The 20,641-nt window shown below is 39.9% G+C and overlaps 1 protein-coding gene across 2 annotated transcripts in view; it reads left to right on the forward strand.

Moving 5' to 3' along the window:
- The window catches only part of LOC125228178 (tyrosine decarboxylase), a 45,027-nt gene that overhangs the window by 17,263 nt on the left and 7,123 nt on the right, over positions 1-20,641 (forward strand). For both annotated transcript variants that reach the window (XR_007177262.1, XM_048132638.1), the window contains exons 2-6: positions 337-388; positions 5,229-5,299; positions 17,160-17,396; positions 18,628-18,914; positions 19,667-19,919. Coding sequence is in view for 1 of the 2 variants with exons in the window: in XM_048132638.1 (XP_047988595.1) it covers positions 337-388; positions 5,229-5,299; positions 17,160-17,396; positions 18,628-18,914; positions 19,667-19,919 (900 nt within the window). In the remaining variant the exon portion in view is untranslated. The remainder of the gene's footprint in view (positions 1-336; positions 389-5,228; positions 5,300-17,159; positions 17,397-18,627; positions 18,915-19,666; positions 19,920-20,641) is intronic.

Genomic DNA, 20,641 nt, shown 5'->3' on the forward strand with positions numbered 1-20,641 from the left:
ACCCCCGACGCAAAAACGACGGGGTGTTATAGTTTGACGTGTCTGTCTGTCTGTATATCTCTCTGTCTGTCTGTCTGTCTGTGGCATCGTAGCTCCCGAACGGATGAACCGATTTGGATTTAGTTTTTTTTGTCTGAAAGCTGAGTTAGTCGGGAGTGTTCTTAGCCATGATTCATAAAAATCGGTATTCTATGTCGCGGTCGGGGGTTTTTTCAAAATTTTAATTTTGTGGTTAAGTTATCATACGTAAATAACGCAGACGTTAGCGAATAGTGTCACACTCGTGAAAGAGCTACAGAAGTAGCACACGCCATTCATTGCAGCCGTTTGTTCCAGGCAGCCAGCCCGGCCTGCACAGAGCTGGAAATCATTATGCTGGATTGGATGGGTAAGCTAACTCATATCATATTATTTGGAATAAGTAGGTATTACCTATACCTACTAGGGCCACTTGCAGCAACTAAAATGGAGGGTTAACCCACCATTTTATATGGAATTTGACAGATGACAGTCCACTAACCCCGAGTTAAATGTTTGGTGCAAGTGGGCCCTAGTGTTTTGTTTTCTTATTCTTATTCTTAGGTCCACTTGTACCAACCACTTAACTCAGGGTTAGTGGGCTGTCATCTGTTAAATTCCATATAAAATGGTGGGTTAACCCTCCATTTTCGTTGGTGCAAGTGGCCCTTATAGACTTTACAACTAGAGTTGTGCCGTTCCCGAGAACGTTCTCCCATTTGTATGGGAAATGCTCTCTCGCGAGGATATTCTCCATAATAAAATAAAACCGCCTTCAAAAATAAGCGCGTTACAAAACACGGAGAAACTAAAAAGCCAAAAATAATAAACCTTTCAATTCAGATTTCTTATCGTATTGCAATAAGCTAAACATCCAAATTATAAACAAATCAATTATTTTTGTAGTCGGTACCAGACCTGTTCGTCGCCTTGCTATTGCCTGTTTGCCCCACCCAACCATACACAGGCTAATGAATAAGGGTTTACTAAGACCGTTTCTTGATAATATTAATCGTTGTTATTATTTCGTTGTCTGAGTACCCACAACACAAGCTTTCTTGAGCTTACCGTGGGCCTCAGTCAATCTGTGTAAGAATGTCCTATAATATTTATTTCCTTTATTTATTTCTTTTCTTAGATTAGGTTTTTTACAATATGAGTATAAAAGTAAAATAAAATAAAACACTTACAAAACAATATAAAACATATAAACATATTATAAAAAACCTAACCTAGGGTGCCGCCAGCAGCGGGGCAGGGCCCAAGCTGCCGGTGGTTAGGGCCGCAGAGAGAGGAACCGTCGGACTATCCGCGCTGTGTCCAAAATCACCGCCTTCTGCATCTGGCCCTTGATCCAACCACCGAGCGAGAGTCTCTTAAGATGTTGGTCGAGACTCTTCGCTATGAGACCGTTCGCTGAAACGACTATCGGGACAATGATCGTTGAATCAACATCCCACATGGTGGTTATCTCGTGAGCCAAGTCTAGGTACTTACTGGACTTGTCCTTCTCGGCTTTCACGAGATTCTCATCATGGGGGATGGTGATGTCAACGAGCACGGCCCGGCGTTGCGGTCGATCTATTATCACAATGTCAGGCTTATTGGCTACAATAGTCCTGTCAGTGATAATAGATCGATCCCAATAGAGCGTGGCACGGCCATTTTCAAGAACTGGCGCAGGTAAGTACTTGTAGTACGGTACTTCGCGGTCCACAAGGCCGTATTGAAGAGCAAGCTGCTGGTGAATGATCCGGGCTACGAGATTATGCCTGTGCAAATACTCACCGTTAGCAAGATGAGAACAACCGGAAATGATATGCCTGAGTGATTCTCCGGGACGGCGGCATGCCCGACAAATGTCGACCGTGCCGTCCTTCAGGATATATTTCCGGTAGTTGTTCGTCATCATAACTTCGTCCGCAATTGCACAGGCAAAACCCTCAGTTTCTCCGAAGAGGTCCCCGAATCGTAACCAGTTCACCGATGCGAGCAGGTCTACATCGGGTCCCGTGAGGGCCTTGTAGAACCGCCCGTGTAGCTGCTTGCTCTCCCATACCGCCCTGCGGTCCGCAGTACTTAGTACCACAGGTTTGCGCCAGTTCTCTTTCGCCAAGGAGAGCGGCGTGAGGTTTCCGTCCACTGCCACCACATCACGATGCATCCCACACTCGTTGTTAAGGAAGTAATTCCTGAGATTGTACACCTCACGGTTGTGGAGATTTTTGGCGTTTAGGAAGCCTCGACCTCCGCACTTCCGTGGGATGTACAATCTCATAACAGACGAGCGCGGGTGTAACATACGGTGTCTGGTAAGCAGTGACCGGACCCTCCGATCCAGGGCGTCCAGCTCGGTCTGGGTCCACCTTAGTATGCCAAAGGAGTATGTGAGTAGAGGCATTACCCAGGCGTTAAAGGCGCGCACTTTATTGCCTCCTGACAAAAGACTGTTAAGGACTTTTGTGAGCCGACTGAAAAAGCGCTCCTTCACCGACCGTCTAATGCCAACATCCTCAATACCCAACGACTGTGACATACCAAGGTACTTATAGGTTTCTGATTCAGAGATAGATCTGAACGACATCGTCTCAGAAAGTTGTAAATTTTCTGAATTTACAACCTCCCCCGCTGTACATGCATAACCGCACACTTATCGACACCAAACTCCATTCTGATGGCGGTACTGAAAACTTCTGTGGTTTTCAATAGCACCATCAGGTCTTGGGTGTTCGGTGCAAATAGTTTGAGATCGTCCATGTACAGAAGGTGAGAGATGACTTCACCCTCTCTCCGAAGCCGGCAACCTAGCCCAGAATCCTTCAGCAGGGTGCTGAGGGGATTCAGAGCTAGGCAGAACCATAATGGACTCAGACTGTCACCCTGGAATATTCCTCGCTCAATCCTTATGAAGTCCTGCGGGCCAGTGGGGTCATCCCTGCCTCCTGGTTGACGAAGGACTGTGGTCCACTGCCTCATACATGCAGCCAGGAAGGATATTAAAGCTGCATCAAGTTTATACAGCTCCAATACCCTTCTCAGCCATGAATGAGGCACCGAATCATAGGCCTTCTTATAGTCAATCCAAGCGGCCGAGATGGCCCCCTTGTTCCGCCGAACTTGTTGGCAAATGGTCATGTCTATGAGGAGGAGCTCTTTAGTACCACGGGACCCAACCCTACATCCATTTTGAGCGGGGGCCAGAATGTTGTTAGCGACAATATGCGCGTTAATTTTTGCTCTCAAAATGGATGTAAGGAGCTTGTAGAGTGTAGGCAAGCACGTGATGGGTCTGTAGTTTTTTGCTTCCGTGGTACTACCGGACTTGTAGAGCAGGAAAGTAACACCAGTTGTTAGGGAAGGTGGGAGAGAACCAAGATCGAGGGCTTGTTGAAATTGCGTTGCCAAACGCGAGTGCGAGCATCGAAACCATTTTAGCCAGAAGTTGTGCAATCCGTCAGGTCCAGGACTTTTCCAGTTCTGGGCCGTACGGGTAGCACAACTTACGTCGTCGGGGCTGATGGTAATAGCCCCCATAGGTTCGATGTTCTCGCACTCGCGTTCGACAACGGTCATCCACTCACCCTCCGTGTGTTCGACGGGCACCGACCAGATGCTACGCCAGAAATCAGACATGGCAGTAGCATCCGGCAGCCGCACGTCAGACACACGATTGTCGGTTTCCTCCCACCTCCGGTATACTTTCCTTTGGTCGCTTTGAAAAAGACGATTCTGCTGGAATCGGTCCACACGCTTTCTGTAGCGGCGAATACGGCTTGCCCATGCATAGACTTTCTGCTTCAGGAAGTCGATGCGCTCTGTGACATTGGCCAAATAGTCGCGGGGCCTGATGTCCGTCCCCGCGAACGCCTGGTTCACAAAGCGCATTACTCGGGGGCGATTATTACCCCCTCTGAAGCAGATCAGCTTTGCAATGAGAGTCCTAAACGAGTTGATACGACGCTCGATCCGTACTTGCTAATATTTATTATTATTATTATATTATTATTAATATTTTCGTAAATAATCGCTTCTAAAGGAAAAATAGTGCGTCCCCCCCCCCTCTAACTTTTGAACCATATGTTTAAAAAATATGAAAAAAATCACAAAAGTAGAACTTTATAAAGACTTTCTAGAAAAATTTTTTTGAACTTGATAGGTTTAGTAGTTTTTGAGAAAAATACGGAAAACTACGGAACCCTACACTGAGCGTGGCCCGACACGCTCTTAGCCAGTTTTTTGTTAAAAAGGTTTACAAAATTATGCGAATGCTGCATCCTTTAAATAGTTCATTTAAAAGTGGCTTTATTTATATGGTTATTAAACTTGGAACGCGAACCTATATTGCACTAAACAGAAGAATGTCGTAGTTGACTTGAGCGAAGTAAAAATAATCGTCGGGAATAGTTATATTTTCATTTCTTAGATATTCCTACTCTTTCGTAGGTAAGCTAAACTTATGAGTTCGCCTTACATTGAAAATTTTAAAACTATATATAATTCGAGCGAAAAGGCGTGTTTTGAATGTCGCATACTCGCGCTTACAAAGCTGGTGCCAAAAGTCAGTAAAAGCGCAGAACACTCACTTGTTCTCGACTACATAAGGGTGCTCGCTCCGAGTGCGATCGGACTTTGGCTCTGAGAATTGAATCTGATTTTGAATCGTCAATTTCCGTACTTTGTTTTAGCTGATATCGCAGAATTCTTCGATTTTACGACCTATTAATAGTATTAATATTTAGTCTAAGTGTGCTACGCCGTAGCCCGTTGTAGCATAACCTGGTATCGTAGCCAGCATAAGTACATGGAAACAGCTATACTATATGTGTTGGATAATGGCCCAATTCTAATGATTGAGTACATATTGAGCTAAAATGTCAAAACCAGCAGCCCAATTCTGATTTCAATATATATGTCTGAAAGTATTAATAGATATGTATCCATCAGCTATCTACGGCGATATTTCTAGACCGAATCTACATGTTTTAGATTTGAAGCGAAATAACACATATATATGAGTACCCAGACTTTGAGTGGTTATTATCAGACTTTTGTACTTCATTTGTTTCATTAGCCAGCAGCAAAAATATTTATGAATAGGTACCTACAAAGAAAATACTTTTCTGAAACCAATATTTGCTCAGTGCGCCCTATGCGTAGCATTAGGAGCGCAGCAGGTGCAAATAAGAAACCTTATAAACGGACAATTACAGGTAAAGCGATCGGGCTGCCGCCGGCGTTCCTCGCGCTCGAACAGGGGAGTATGGGCGGCGGCGTTATTGAGGTGAGGAATTAGGTAATACTACATATTTTGAAAAACTAAAAAGGTTGATGAGTGGTAGTGTTGCGCTTGTCCATTAACCGGGTGCTGAATTTAATTAACGACTATAAGTCGACTAATAGTGTAACTAAACCTCCGCTCACCTTTACTTATTTACTTACTTACTTGGCTAACCAACAGTATAGCTAACCCCCCTTTAAATATACCCCGTAAATTTGGCCTTGTGATCGTCTAGCGTGAATAAGTAGAACCCTTCGACGTGAACCGCGATAACCTAGATCCTTTAATGAGTATCAGCTGTATTTTTGACTAATTTTTAAAATTTTATTTATTTATATTTTAAAGAAGAATAAAGGTTATTGTAGCATAATAATATAGTGTTATAGAAGAGTAATTTATCAGATTTAGGCCTAGAAAGTTATGAGTGAGAAAATTAATGACGTGATGAAGAAATTTTAGAATAAAAGTTAGTGAGTGAAACATACATGATATAAATATTAAAAAATATTTTAGAAAACATCGGCTACGCTCTATTTTCGATTCCGGTTTGGGGTGAGAACTTGCGATACCGTCTGGAATCCTTAGGCCCAATCAAACCACATTATCGGGCATCCTAAGCAAGTAAGCCTGAAGGGCTATCTATCTACAAACTAACCCCTTTTTTATTTTGTTTCTTTTCCCTAGCTAAACCCCCCGTTCCCCAATACTGCTAATAGACCATAACTTCTCGATCTTTCTAATGTTTTATCGAAACACCGAGCAGTTGCTAACTTTTGTAAAAAAAATAAGTAAGTCAAACTTTTCTAAGCTTTAGACTTTCCATCAGTGGACGGCGCTCGCATGCCACTGGGCCCTATAACAAACAAATCCTTTTATTCCAAAGACAGTTTGTTTCCCTAGCCAATTTGATAGAATTTACCTTGAAAAACTAGTTAGCAACACTAAGTGTCCCGCAACCACACCGAAAGATCAGAAATTGCTACCACAATTATTAATTTCACTCAAATAAATTAAGTAATAAGAGATTTTATAAATTACCAGTTTTACCACATATTTTAAGATAGTAAACACCACATTTAAAGGCCATTTAACCCATATAAATAGTAGTAGTTAAATTATTTCTCCACAATACACGTTGACCAATTATATTCCAAGACCAATCATAAAAGAACTCTACTTTTATAGAAATAGTGTGTGACTCTACCCTATTCCTATCATTTTCCCTATTCTAGCATATCTGAAACACAGACCGTCACTTACCATAGATCTTGTGTTCAAAATATGCACAAGTGTATCCCTACCATAAGCTGTACAGTTCAGCCAGCGAAGCTGAGATAGGCAACCTATAGGCTTGTGTTCTTATCCCCCCCTCTGCTCTTGCCCGCGGGCTAGGGTAGCAGAGAGTAGATCGCCCTATCCGTGTATATATCCAGTATTCTAGGACACACCAGTACCAGCCACATGAGAGACCCAGCTGCGATCAACTTTACTTAGATGTGGATCGATCACAACCGAAATCCCCAGCGACCAACGCCAGCATGGACTAGAGCACCGAGTAAATAAATATAAATATATATAGGACCCCAGCCTCAAATACTGCCGACTTCAGTGAGCAAGGATTACTCCTAATGTCTTTCGTCAATCGTGAAAGTCCTCACTTCCATCTAACAGTTGGACTCTTTGAGACCGGTGAGAAAATACGCTTTTGTAAGTATAGAAAAGCGTCCAAGCCCTCCACTTGGAACAAAAAGACCCCTAGACGCCTCTTATTTGACACCGTAAGGGAAGAAGCGCCTAGCCGGACAACAGTCTGTCACAAACAATGATCTGGCTTATAACTTTCACTAAATAACCCCATGGAAAATTACTAAATTCAATTTTACTGACCAACTAAATAAACGAATGAAGTTTCCTTTACGTGCTATAATCTAAGCTTAGTTTTGCAAGAATTACTCCCTACAAAACCAAACACAGACTTATCTCCAAGCACCAGCCATACATCGACCCAGTCTTTGTATTGCTTGACGGCACTCATGAAACAAAGCACAGAAAACTTCACTACACTTTAATTAAAACGTAAAACTACACTATAAATAGAACACTAAAATAACCTCACAACTGACGGTAAAGCAATCCCACCACAGGTCTAAGTCCAACTGTACGACGATATTATCCCCGCACAATCAAACAGAGACACAATTTCAAAGTTTACAATCACTTAGAATAATTTCCAAGTAAAAACAAACAAAGAAATAATAGCAGAACAACTTCACTCACCAGTATAACACACGAAAGCCAGAGACACTGCTAGTCTTGTAGATATTTTAAGAATGACGCGCGTCGGCTCGCTCCGACCCTTTTATAGATTCTATCTCCGACTTCCGACTTCCGACATCCGACTTCCGACATTCGACATCCGACTTCCGACATTCGACTTCCGACATTCGACATTCGACTTCCGACATTCGACATTCGACTTCCGACATTCGACTTCCGACATTCGACATTCGACTTCCGACATTCGACTTCCGACATTCGACATTCGACTTCCGACATTCGACATTCGACATTCGACTTCCGACATTCGACTTCCGACATTCGACATTCGACTTCCGACATTCGACATTCGACTTCCGACATTCGACATTCGACTTCCGACATTATGGCTACTCAAACGTTTGCTTTGTTTACTAAGTCTTATGCCCTATGCATTAGAGTTCACGATTTACACACGGATGTTTGCTTATCAACAGATGCCGAGTGCACGTGTTTTAGAGAGAGACAGAGCTATTGATATTGATACCTATGTAGTCCAATAGTGGAGCGATTCGCAAATATTTTTACGTAAATATTATTTTGTGGAACATTCTTATTTATTTTGTAAGTAATTTCGCAATGAAATATTTTATCTGTTACTAAATGTTACATTGAATGATATACTCAGGAAGCATAATAACCAATATTAGTCATTATTATTTCTTTGACTTGTAAATGAAACCCAGACATAATATCGGAACGTTACACAGCTGACAACTGTCAGTGTCAGTATTCCGTCCATGTGAACGTAGTTTGTTGATAAATACGTTTTTCCAACCTGTTTTGCACCAAATAATAGTGAATTTTATGAGTGAAGACGTGACTAAACATGTGATAAACCATCACAGATACTATATTTGTTAAAATATTCAATGAAATCCCAAAGTAAACATGCACCAAAAAGTTGGTCAAGGAAAAGTTGATTCGCCGTAAGTTTTATATGTAATAACGAGTCCATTTCCTCGTCATGGACGCTTGTTCTGTTACAACTCGCCCCCAGATTGGATTTCTTTTATAAAATACAAAGTGGTTTGTAAAAAAATCCAATCTTAATTAGCAAAAGAAGCAATAAAATTGAATAAAAGAAAAATATCTCTAGATCAGTCGGAAATATCCCCCCATTTCTAATCGTGTGGTGTGTATTCCAATACTATGCGACTGCTAGCGACTCAGTTTTGAAATCAGCTCATCAGAATCTCGACAATGAACCATGATAACTCCTTCCTCAGAGTCCACGCACCGCCAGGGATATCAGGTTGTGAATCTGATAGGTCCTACTAACCCGCTCTTGCTAGCTCGTTCCCCGGTCGCGGCGAATATTCATTCCATCCACACTGTTGGACCGGAATAATTACCGTAATAATTTCAACGAGTTCACAATAACTTCCCACGCAATTACGAAGAAACCTTTAGAGCTCTCATTATAAGTCCAGAGCCTTCAATCTCCATTGTCGGAACTCAAACCAATTTCTCTACCTAATCACTCCAGCCACATGTTTTGGCGCATGTCTCATACTTGAATAAAATATACTGACTTAAAGTTTGCTGGGGTGTTTTTTTTTTTTTATAAAACAAACCTTAAATGACATAAGCATGTACCTCAACTTGGTACCATATCATGATTTGATCAAATGAAGAAATTATTTGATGACACTAAACTTCACATCTTTGAACACATAACAAGGAAACAAATATTGAAAAGAGCCTCGTTCTCACTAGACGATGTCGGCCCTTAAATATGTCGATTGTCAAATACATCCCATTCAAGATGAGGTGTGTGGTTTTCGTATGGGTCTCATTACCTTGTGTAGTAGTAGTCACAAAAAACTACCCTTGAAATGGGTCGAATCCATTGGATTTTAACCTAACCAATAAGAATTTTATGACTAATGTGTTCCCAAAATCCCCCCTTGTTTGTTCCCGCAAATTCCGACCAACTAGTTTTGACTACTTTCCAGCGCTGTCTGTCTGTATCAATCCACTCATTCCATAAAAAAAAACATTGGAGACACACTTTCATATCTTACATCCGTCATATCCAGCCATTCAATCTATCAAACATACATCTATAAGCATTCATCACCTCTAACTTATACACATACACTCTTTCATTCCTCCTCAATTACGCTTTCACTCGATTGTTTACAGAAAGCCAACGCTTTTAAAAGTAATCAAAATAAAGAATAAAAATGAAAATAAAATAACACAATAACTTCAAAAATTCACGTATCCCATTTCACCCCACTCTACCCTGACTCAAAGACAAAGAAAATTTTATTTTATTTATAAGAGGTCCTACATTCATCATTTATAAAGTAATTACTGTTTAAAGTATTTGATTTTATAAAGTATTTACTAACCGCAAACCAGTGGACAACATGTGACACCTTATCATAATCTCATCTGCTACAAAATTTTATGACGATCAAGCATACCACCTTAAGAACAATGACAGTTTGAGTATTGTCGCCAATAGAACACCTTTTGGCGGAGATATATGTTATCTATGGTTAAATTATTTTCTCTAATCTATCTCATGTTTACCGCTAAACCGCTTTGTCCGCGAAAAAATGACAGATCTATTTATGTATGGACCATTTTAGCGCTATACTGCCTACAACATGAATCTGTAATAACTTAAAACAAATGTTTTCCATTTAATATTTCAAATGTGGTCCGAAGAATAAACTTTCAGATCAATGTAAAATATGTTTGTGTCACTAAGTGAGTTTTAATTTTTATAACCTATAAATTCGTTAGGAAATCAGGCGAAAACGTGTTATTTTAATTCATTGCAATAAGTGTTAGGTGTACAGTAGACTTAGTGAAATCTAGCCTAGTGCAATGGACGTAAAAAATAAACTGGATACTTAACTTTACAGCAAAGGTAAGTTTTTGTTTCTACTCTTCAATCTGTTATGAAACTCGAAACTCCTGAACACACCTCGTTTAAAGAGTAAACATCAAAAATATATCTTCGATTAATTTACTTAACCTAGGCTACCTGACTTAATTATTTTTCTGAGGCGCTAGCTTATGGATTATGGAACGCAATAGTTATAGGGACTTAAATAAATGTAGTGTCATCTAAAAACGGGTAGGATGCTTTGAGTCTTGTCCTTACTTTAATTTTGTATTTTTCAAAGATAAGGCTTGACGTTGAACACTTAGCTGTCAACAATGTGCAGGTGGACTGAGGAATTTTCCGGTGTGTCTTTTATGGACTGTACTCTGTCTTAGCACAATTCCCAAGTAAGTACAAAAAATTATTGCCACCAAAGGCTACTTTTAGACTTGATTAACCCTACTTAGTGAGTAAAACGACTCGGCAGGAAATCTTACATGACTTAGAAAAATGGGTATGGTAGGTCCTTTTTTTTTCTAACTGTGAGTGCAGTAGATAAATATAAACAATCTTAATGATACATATTTACAAATAAGATTCCTTAAACATACATACACCCTATTTTAACAAATTTTTCAATATGTACAATTTCAGGTTTTACCCGAGAGGCCACGCTTCAGGTTGGACCGTCTTCCATATATCTACTGACTTCATATAAATGAAAGGTACTTATGTTTTATTATAATAACACGTTCTAATTATTAAATTTAAAAGTGAACAGCTCATGGCATCAATATTTTATCTAGAAAATTGAAATGAAGCGTAGAGCAAAACGGCGAGGCATGAGCGACCGGATAAAAATCAAACTTAACTGACTCATCATCATTTTATTGGCTAAGCAAACTTATTACTAACTCATTTATGTCCTAACTCGTGTAGATATGCACTGCAAGGCAGGGGTTCTCAAACTTTTTTTATTTTTAATTTCCTTTTTGTAAATTTTGCTGTATGCATTGTTTTTTCTGACACAATATTTCTCACGGGCGTGTCTTAGTTCCAAAATTAAGCGACGCGCCCCCGTGAGTAGATAAATGAAATAATATGGAACCCTATTTGGCAGAACCCATCTCTAAAACAAAACACTTTTCTTACTCTATCTATAATATATAAAAATTTCTAATGTCTGACTGTTTCCTTTCAGTGTACTAAGAACTCGCTGATCTGCACCACCAGCTTATGTTCAACGTTACTAAACAACAAAGTAATCCGACGATCAGATCGGACCCGGTCATGTTAGGTAAGTTTACATACCTACTGCATACTACATACATACTATTTCTGAACCTCAGTAAAATATGGTTTTATAGTAGTAATGGTGCTTATTATCTATGCCTACTTAACAGGAATATTACAAGTTTCAATCAATTTTCATGAAATTAATTCAGCAATTGTGACAATGAGCAAGCAGTTAAGGTATGGCGAGGTACGACCTCCCAGATGCTAGTAATGCTAATATTTCGTAGGATATGTTTAACATGGTTGTAATGAAGTACAGTATGTTGGCATACTCCTGACTTGTGAAATATTGCGACCGTTTAGGGTTCCGTATAAAAGCTGTGTACACAATCTAAGTGAGATAACATGTCATGTGTACCAGTTGAAAATATTGTTCATACATACTTACGTGTTTGTACTATAGCAAAAATATATACCTATAGAAAGTGGAAATTCACAAGGTACATTTAATTTATTCTGAAATTACTGACAGACAGACTACGGTGACCGCTTAACGTCAAGCGGTGACATATGCTTGTTAACCACTGATATAGTATGAAAATGTGTGATGACTTATAAGCTAATGAACTTAAATTAGTCCTAATATGATTAATACCTATATCTTAACAGACAGAAACCTGTTCTTCTCACGGCTGCACTACAGTGACAATATTTAGTACAAACCGTACAAACAATATGCCAAATTATTGTATGATGTATGAAATCCTGTGAGCCAATTTGTAGGTTATAGAGTTACAACTGAAATGCAAACAAACCATCCATCGAAGGATGTACTTGTCATAGTACCACATGCGTGTAGCTATTCAGTATTCATAGAAAAATGGCGGGACGCCCCATATAATATTGTACTTCAGCGCGACAATAAATGATCGCGCCCCCATAACGATTAGACTAAAGCCTATCTTCTTGTACTAGGTCTTAAATCTAGGGCTTAGGTATCCTAGGTTATCTGAGATAATATAATCTTACATCTAGATTATGATAACGACCTACTTACTGTCCTAACTAGTAGTTACCCTGCCCATGAATGAAGTTCTGTATAACAGACGCCTTCCAGGAACATACATAACATCAGAGAGTGTTCATGGACTATATAAGACAGCATCGAAGCTATCAGACCTCCAATGTGAAGCGCAAACGTGATGTATAGCTTTCAAAATAGCCCTGAAGATGGCAGAACCTGCTATGAAAATGTACTATACATATAGAGAACTATTTGTTTTAACATGAAATTCTATTGCTATTGTACATAGTTCACACACTTATGTTTCCAATTTCGGTCACTAGGTGGCAAACTCTTCTAAAGTGTTACAGTTCCGCGCCTCCTATTATTTTAGATACATGGGTATTTTTCTATATAAGTACCTAGTATTTCCAGTACCTGCTCCGCCTATACAACAGCTATAAAAACATACATTAAGACACAGAGTAAATAATAGTACTACGCACAGGCGCAAGGGAACGTCAAGATGCGCCGATGCCAACAATTGCTACGTAGCAATGCAACCCGAATTGCCTAATCGGGACGATGTTTAACCACTACGACTATGAACTAATTTCCTAGAAATATTTTTTTTGTCTTAGTTTACTACGCTACTTTACTTTTATTACTATGTTTTTTTTTTTAGATACCAGTGGAAGGAGATGAACATACAATTGACTCCGCATCGATGCATGACTTCGCCCGGAACGCGGCAAGAAAAAAACAATGGAAGAAAATACTACAGACGTGTTTATTAACAATAAAGTTATTTTTGTTTTTATGAAATAGCGATTGAATAAAAATATTAGGTATATGAGTTTTATTTAGAGATGAAATAAATCAGAAATACAGCACACCCACTCGTTTTCACAACAACAAATGTAGCCTGGTAAGGCTAATTCCTATTATTTATTTATAAACCTTGGTATCCAAGATGTGTTCTACAGAGCACATCTTAGATCCCTTGGTCACGTCACCAAATGTAACTAAACCTCCGCTCACCTTTACTTATTTACTTACTTACTTGGCTAACCAACAGTATAGCTAACCCCCCTTTAAATATACCCCGTAAATTTGGCCTTGTGATCGTCTAGCGTGAATAAGTAGAACCCTTCGACGTGAACCGCGATAACCTAGATCCTTTAATGAGTATCAGCTGTATTTTTGACTAATTTTTAAAATTTTATTTATTTATATTTTAAAGAAGAATAAAGGTTATTGTAGCATAATAATATAGTGTTATAGAAGAGTAATTTATCAGATTTAGGCCTAGAAAGTTATGAGTGAGAAAATTAATGACGTGATGAAGAAATTTTAGAATAAAAGTTAGTGAGTGAAACATACATGATATAAATATTAAAAAATATTTTAGAAAACATCGGCTACGCTCTATTTTCGATTCCGGTTTGGGGTGAGAACTTGCGATACCGTCTGGAATCCTTAGGCCCAATCAAACCACATTATCGGGCATCCTAAGCAAGTAAGCCTGAAGGGCTATCTATCTACAAACTAACCCCTTTTTTATTTTGTTTCTTTTCCCTAGCTAAACCCCCCGTTCCCCAATACTGCTAATAGACCATAACTTCTCGATCTTTCTAATGTTTTATCGAAACACCGAGCAGTTGCTAACTTTTGTAAAAAAAATAAGTAAGTCAAACTTTTCTAAGCTTTAGACTTTCCATCAGTGGACGGCGCTCGCATGCCACTGGGCCCTATAACAAACAAATCCTTTTATTCCAAAGACAGTTTGTTTCCCTAGCCAATTTGATAGAATTTACCTTGAAAAACTAGTTAGCAACACTAAGTGTCCCGCAACCACACCGAAAGATCAGAAATTGCTACCACAATTATTAATTTCACTCAAATAAATTAAGTAATAAGAGATTTTATAAATTACCAGTTTTACCACATATTTTAAGATAGTAAACACCACATTTAAAGGCCATTTAACCCATATAAATAGTAGTAGTTAAATTATTTCTCCACAATACACGTTGACCAATTATATTCCAAGACCAATCATAAAAGAACTCTACTTTTATAGAAATAGTGTGTGACTCTACCCTATTCCTATCATTTTCCCTATTCTAGCATATCTGAAACACAGACCGTCACTTACCATAGATCTTGTGTTCAAAATATGCACAAGTGTATCCCTACCATAAGCTGTACAGTTCAGCCAGCGAAGCTGAGATAGGCAACCTATAGGCTTGTGTTCTTATCCCCCCCTCTGCTCTTGCCCGCGGGCTAGGGTAGCAGAGAGTAGATCGCCCTATCCGTGTATATATCCAGTATTCTAGGACACACCAGTACCAGCCACATGAGAGACCCAGCTGCGATCAACTTTACTTAGATGTGGATCGATCACAACCGAAATCCCCAGCGACCAACGCCAGCATGGACTAGAGCACCGAGTAAATAAATATAAATATATATAGGACCCCAGCCTCAAATACTGCCGACTTCAGTGAGCAAGGATTACTCCTAATGTCTTTCGTCAATCGTGAAAGTCCTCACTTCCATCTAACAGTTGGACTCTTTGAGACCGGTGAGAAAATACGCTTTTGTAAGTATAGAAAAGCGTCCAAGCCCTCCACTTGGAACAAAAAGACCCCTAGACGCCTCTTATTTGACACCGTAAGGGAAGAAGCGCCTAGCCGGACAACAGTCTGTCACAAACAATGATCTGGCTTATAACTTTCACTAAATAACCCCATGGAAAATTACTAAATTCAATTTTACTGACCAACTAAATAAACGAATGAAGTTTCCTTTACGTGCTATAATCTAAGCTTAGTTTTGCAAGAATTACTCCCTACAAAACCAAACACAGACTTATCTCCAAGCACCAGCCATACATCGACCCAGTCTTTGTATTGCTTGACGGCACTCATGAAACAAAGCACAGAAAACTTCACTACACTTTAATTAAAACGTAAAACTACACTATAAATAGAACACTAAAATAACCTCACAACTGACGGTAAAGCAATCCCACCACAGGTCTAAGTCCAACTGTACGACGATATTATCCCCGCACAATCAAACAGAGACACAATTTCAAAGTTTACAATCACTTAGAATAATTTCCAAGTAAAAACAAACAAAGAAATAATAGCAGAACAACTTCACTCACCAGTATAACACACGAAAGCCAGAGACACTGCTAGTCTTGTAGATATTTTAAGAATGACGCGCGTCGGCTCGCTCCGACCCTTTTATAGATTCTATCTCCGACTTCCGACTTCCGACATCCGACTTCCGACATTCGACATCCGACTTCCGACATTCGACTTCCGACATTCGACATTCGACTTCCGACATTCGACATTCGACTTCCGACATTCGACTTCCGACATTCGACATTCGACTTCCGACATTCGACTTCCGACATTCGACATTCGACTTCCGACATTCGACATTCGACATTCGACTTCCGACATTCGACTTCCGACATTCGACATTCGACTTCCGACATTCGACATTCGACTTCCGACATTCGACATTCGACTTCCGACATTATGGCTACTCAAACGTTTGCTTTGTTTACTAAGTCTTATGCCCTATGCATTAGAGTTCACGATTTACACACGGATGTTTGCTTATCAACAGATGCCGAGTGCACGTGTTTTAGAGAGAGACAGAGCTATTGATATTGATACCTATGTAGTCCAATAGTGGAGCGATTCGCAAATATTTTTACGTAAATATTATTTTGTGGAACATTCTTATTTATTTTGTAAGTAATTTCGCAATGAAATATTTTATCTGTTACTAAATGTTACATTGAATGATATACTCAGGAAGCATAATAACCAATATTAGTCATTATTATTTCTTTGACTTGTAAATGAAACCCAGACATAATATCGGAACGTTACACAGCTGACAACTGTCAGTGTCAGTATTCCGTCCATGTGAACGTAGTTTGTTGATAAATACGTTTTTCCAACCTGTTTTGCACCAAATAATAGTGAATTTTATGAGTGAAGACGTGACTAAACATGTGATAAACCATCACAGATACTATATTTGTTAAAATATTCAATGAAATCCCAAAGTAAACATGCACCAAAAAGTTGGTCAAGGAAAAGTTGATTCGCCGTAAGTTTTATATGTAATAACGAGTCCATTTCCTCGTCATGGACGCTTGTTCTGTTACAATAGTAACAGTAACCTATTACTAAAATGTATACCATAGCTCTTACATACGTCGACTAATTACGAGCTAAACGATATATTTTGCACTCCTATATTTTTAGACTTGACTGCGACTGAATGAATTATAAAATTTAGAATAGATAGAAAAAATTGATGACGACATGCAAGTTGCTATAAAGCTAAAAGCTAAAAATGCTAACCATAACGCGAATATGTGTGGCGATATGTGGACATTTCATATTTTACTAGTCTCTATATTGCAGGGTTCAGCCAGCGAATGCGTGCTAGTGTCTATGCTGGCCGCCCGCGCCAACGGCATCAAGCGCCTCAAGCACCAGTTCCCCAATGTGGACGAAGGCCTCCTGCTCTCCAAGCTCATCGCCTACTGCTCCAAGGAGGCCCACTCCTGCGTCGAGAAGGCCGCCATGATCTGCTTCGTCAAACTACGCATCTTACAGCCCGATGAACACGGCTCGCTGAGAGGCGACACTCTTAAGCAGGTGAGTGCCTCATTTAAAGTCAATGGTTAGGGTTAATTTTGGATTTAATTTCGCGGCGATGAGTTTTAATAGGGACAGACTTGCGAGTTATAAATGAAAGTTAAGCGAAAGAGAAAAGGCGGCGTTAAATTATCAATTAAAAGCTTTTGGGATAGGTACTATTCTCATTTTATCTACCCCTATTAGAATAAAAATTTTCTAGTTTTACCCATCGAAAACAAAAGCGTATTTTTATTTTTTTGAAGTTATATTAGAATTATATCCCGACCACATGCCGACTACCTAATTTCCCGAGAGAACCACTACAATGTAGCCTGAATGCAGTTCGTTTTCAACACGCTCAGTATGTTTTTCAATATTAAGTTCTGATGAAAAATGGGTTTGGTTAAGACCAAATGGGTGAACGCATTTTGTAATATTAATACTTTTGTGTTGCATAACTTTAGTAAATAATAATGGGCACAAGAACTTCTGTTGAACCATAACTTAAAGGCAATAATTAAATACCTCTAAAAATGCCACAAGTATGCTGTATTTGAACCGGCCATAAATACCTATGTTTGAATTATGCAAAACTCTTTCAAGTAAGGAAAAATTCGACATCTAACGCTCAAAAGTCATAGCTCAAATATGTGTAGAAAGGTAAAATATTAATTTGTAAAAATCCTTGACCTCCAATTATGCAAACAAATACCTACGCTTAGTTTTTGTTTGGAAATTTAATTGGGGGAGATGCGCGCTGCACGCGGAGGCAGCCAGATAATCGGGCGTTAATTTGAGGGCGCCACCGGCGTCGCGCATTTAATGACTCGGCCTGGATTCCGGAAATACGTGGAGAGCCGGGCGGTAATGGAGCCGCATTGTGTGCCACTTTCAATACCGCAAATATTGAAATTTCACGATACAGCTCCATGGACCACTTTATTGCTTAATGCTTGGAAAGAATAGGACAATGAATTGTGGTGCGGAAATAAAAGCGCGCAGTTCTTTTGGACGATTACAATACGATTGGTACCGTTATAAAGTCAACAATATAAAAATACGAAGTGGATATAAATTTTGAAAAGTGCAATTCAGCCGATAAGAAATTTAATAATTTTTGTCTACAAAACAGTCGAACTCTGCTACGCTTGCTACGCAAGTAGGTAACCTGTGAGTTATTTTATCGATGAAGATTTAATCAATTACTCAAAATATTATTGTGGCATTAATAGCTAAACTGTGTTGAAAGGCGATGGAAGAAGACGAAGAGGCGGGTCGCGTACCGTTCTTCGTATCCCTGACGCTGGGCACGACCTCCTGCTGTTCATACGACGACCTTCCCGGGATCGGACCCATCGTCCGCAAGTTCCCCTGCGTATGGCTACATGTAGACGCGGCCTATGCGGGTTCTGCGTTCCTCTGTCAAGAGCACAAGCATCATCTGGCTGGGGTCGAATACGCGGATAGCTTCAACACTAACACCAACAAGCTCATGCTTACGAACTTCGACTGTTCCCTGCTGTGGGTTACCAACAGGTATGTTTAAGTACGACCCACGCACACATTGATCTGCCTCAGAATCCCATCGTGCGCAAGTTTCCTTGCGTATGGCTACATGTAGTCGCGGCCTATGCGGGTTCTGCGTTCCTCTGTCAAGAGCACAAGCATCATCTGGCTGGGGTCAAATACGCAGATAGCTTCAACACTAACACCAACAAGCTCATGCTTACGAACCTCGACTGTTCCCTGCTGTGGGTTACCAACAGGTATGTTTAAGTACGACCCACGCACACATTGATCTGCCTCAGAATCCCATCATGCGCAAGTTTCCTTGCGTATGACTACATGTAGTCGTGACCTATGCGGGTTCTGCGTTCCTCTGTCAAGAACACAAGTATCATCTGGCTGGGGTCGAATACGCGGATATAGCTTCAACACTAACACCAACAAGCTCATGCTTACGAACTTCGACTGTTCCCTGCTGTGGGTTACCAACAGGTATGTTTAAACTCAAATTAAGTTCATCATTGGCAACTTTAGAATTTCTTTCCGTAGGAAACGCAAAGGCGCTCCTATACATAAACATAAGTTCCGACCCTGAGGTTTCATCATGGCGCGTCTATGTCACATTAATGAACAAATCCCAATATCCTAAAGTCAATTGAAAATTTGATAAGCTTACGTTCCGAAAACCCTTTTAGGTACCTTAGTGAGCACACTTAGAAGGGTGCTATCCTTAACACAGAGTTTTAAACTACCCTTCAGTACCTAAAATGTTTACTGATCAGGTACCTGCTGACATCAGCGTTAGTGGTGGATCCGCTGTACCTCCAGCACTGCTACGACCACACGGCCATCGATTACCGCCACTGGGGTATCCCGCTGAGCCGGCGGTTCCGCTCGCTCAAGCTGTGGTTCATGCTGCGCAGCTATGGCATCAGCGGCCTACAGCGCTACGTGCGCCGCCACTGCGAGCTGGCCAAGTACTTCGAGCAACTGGTTAGAAAGGACGACCGGTTCGAAGTCTGCAACAAAGTCACAGTAATTGTCATTATCATTAGTTACTTTAGCTACATGATGCTGATGCCACTGGGCATCCCGCTGTGCCGGCAGTTCCGCTACGGCACTGTATTATGTAATGCCTTTTGTCACGCTAAATATCATAGTAATTATTTTCGTCAGAAAATGTTTCTCCTATCTTTCGATTAATTTGTGTTGACATACTATGTATATTACACATGGAAAGGCGCTTCCGTGTTATAGTTCCGATCAGGCATTCGAAATATGTCCTATAAGCATCCTCGCAGAAAAACATCAAAGGGTACGAATCTTTGAGATCAAATGGAGCAATGAGACGCACGGGGTATACAGCGCGTCTTTTTGTTTTATTTATGTATATTGTATCTATAAGACACGATAATTGAATGTAATTATAAAATTTATATTTATCTGTCTACGTATTTCCAATACCTACGTTTTATATTCAGTAGCCGAAAAGCTTGCGAATAAGGTTATCCAATTATTTTGCTGCTCTGTGATAGTTTTTTTTCAAAACAGTCGACGGAAAAACTACACAGGAAAACACTCACGTCATTAATCCATACTAATATTATAAATGGGAAAGTGTATGCATATGTGTATGTTGTTTGTCCGTCTTTCACGGCAAAACGGAGCGACGAATTGACGTGATTTTTTAAGTGGAGATAGTTGAAGGGATGGAGAGTGACATAGACTAGCTACTTTTTGTCTCTTTGTACCGCGAG

The sequence above is a fragment of the Leguminivora glycinivorella genome, chromosome 7 (assembly GCF_023078275.1).
Source record: "Leguminivora glycinivorella isolate SPB_JAAS2020 chromosome 7, LegGlyc_1.1, whole genome shotgun sequence".
NCBI lineage: Eukaryota > Metazoa > Arthropoda > Insecta > Lepidoptera > Tortricidae > Leguminivora > Leguminivora glycinivorella.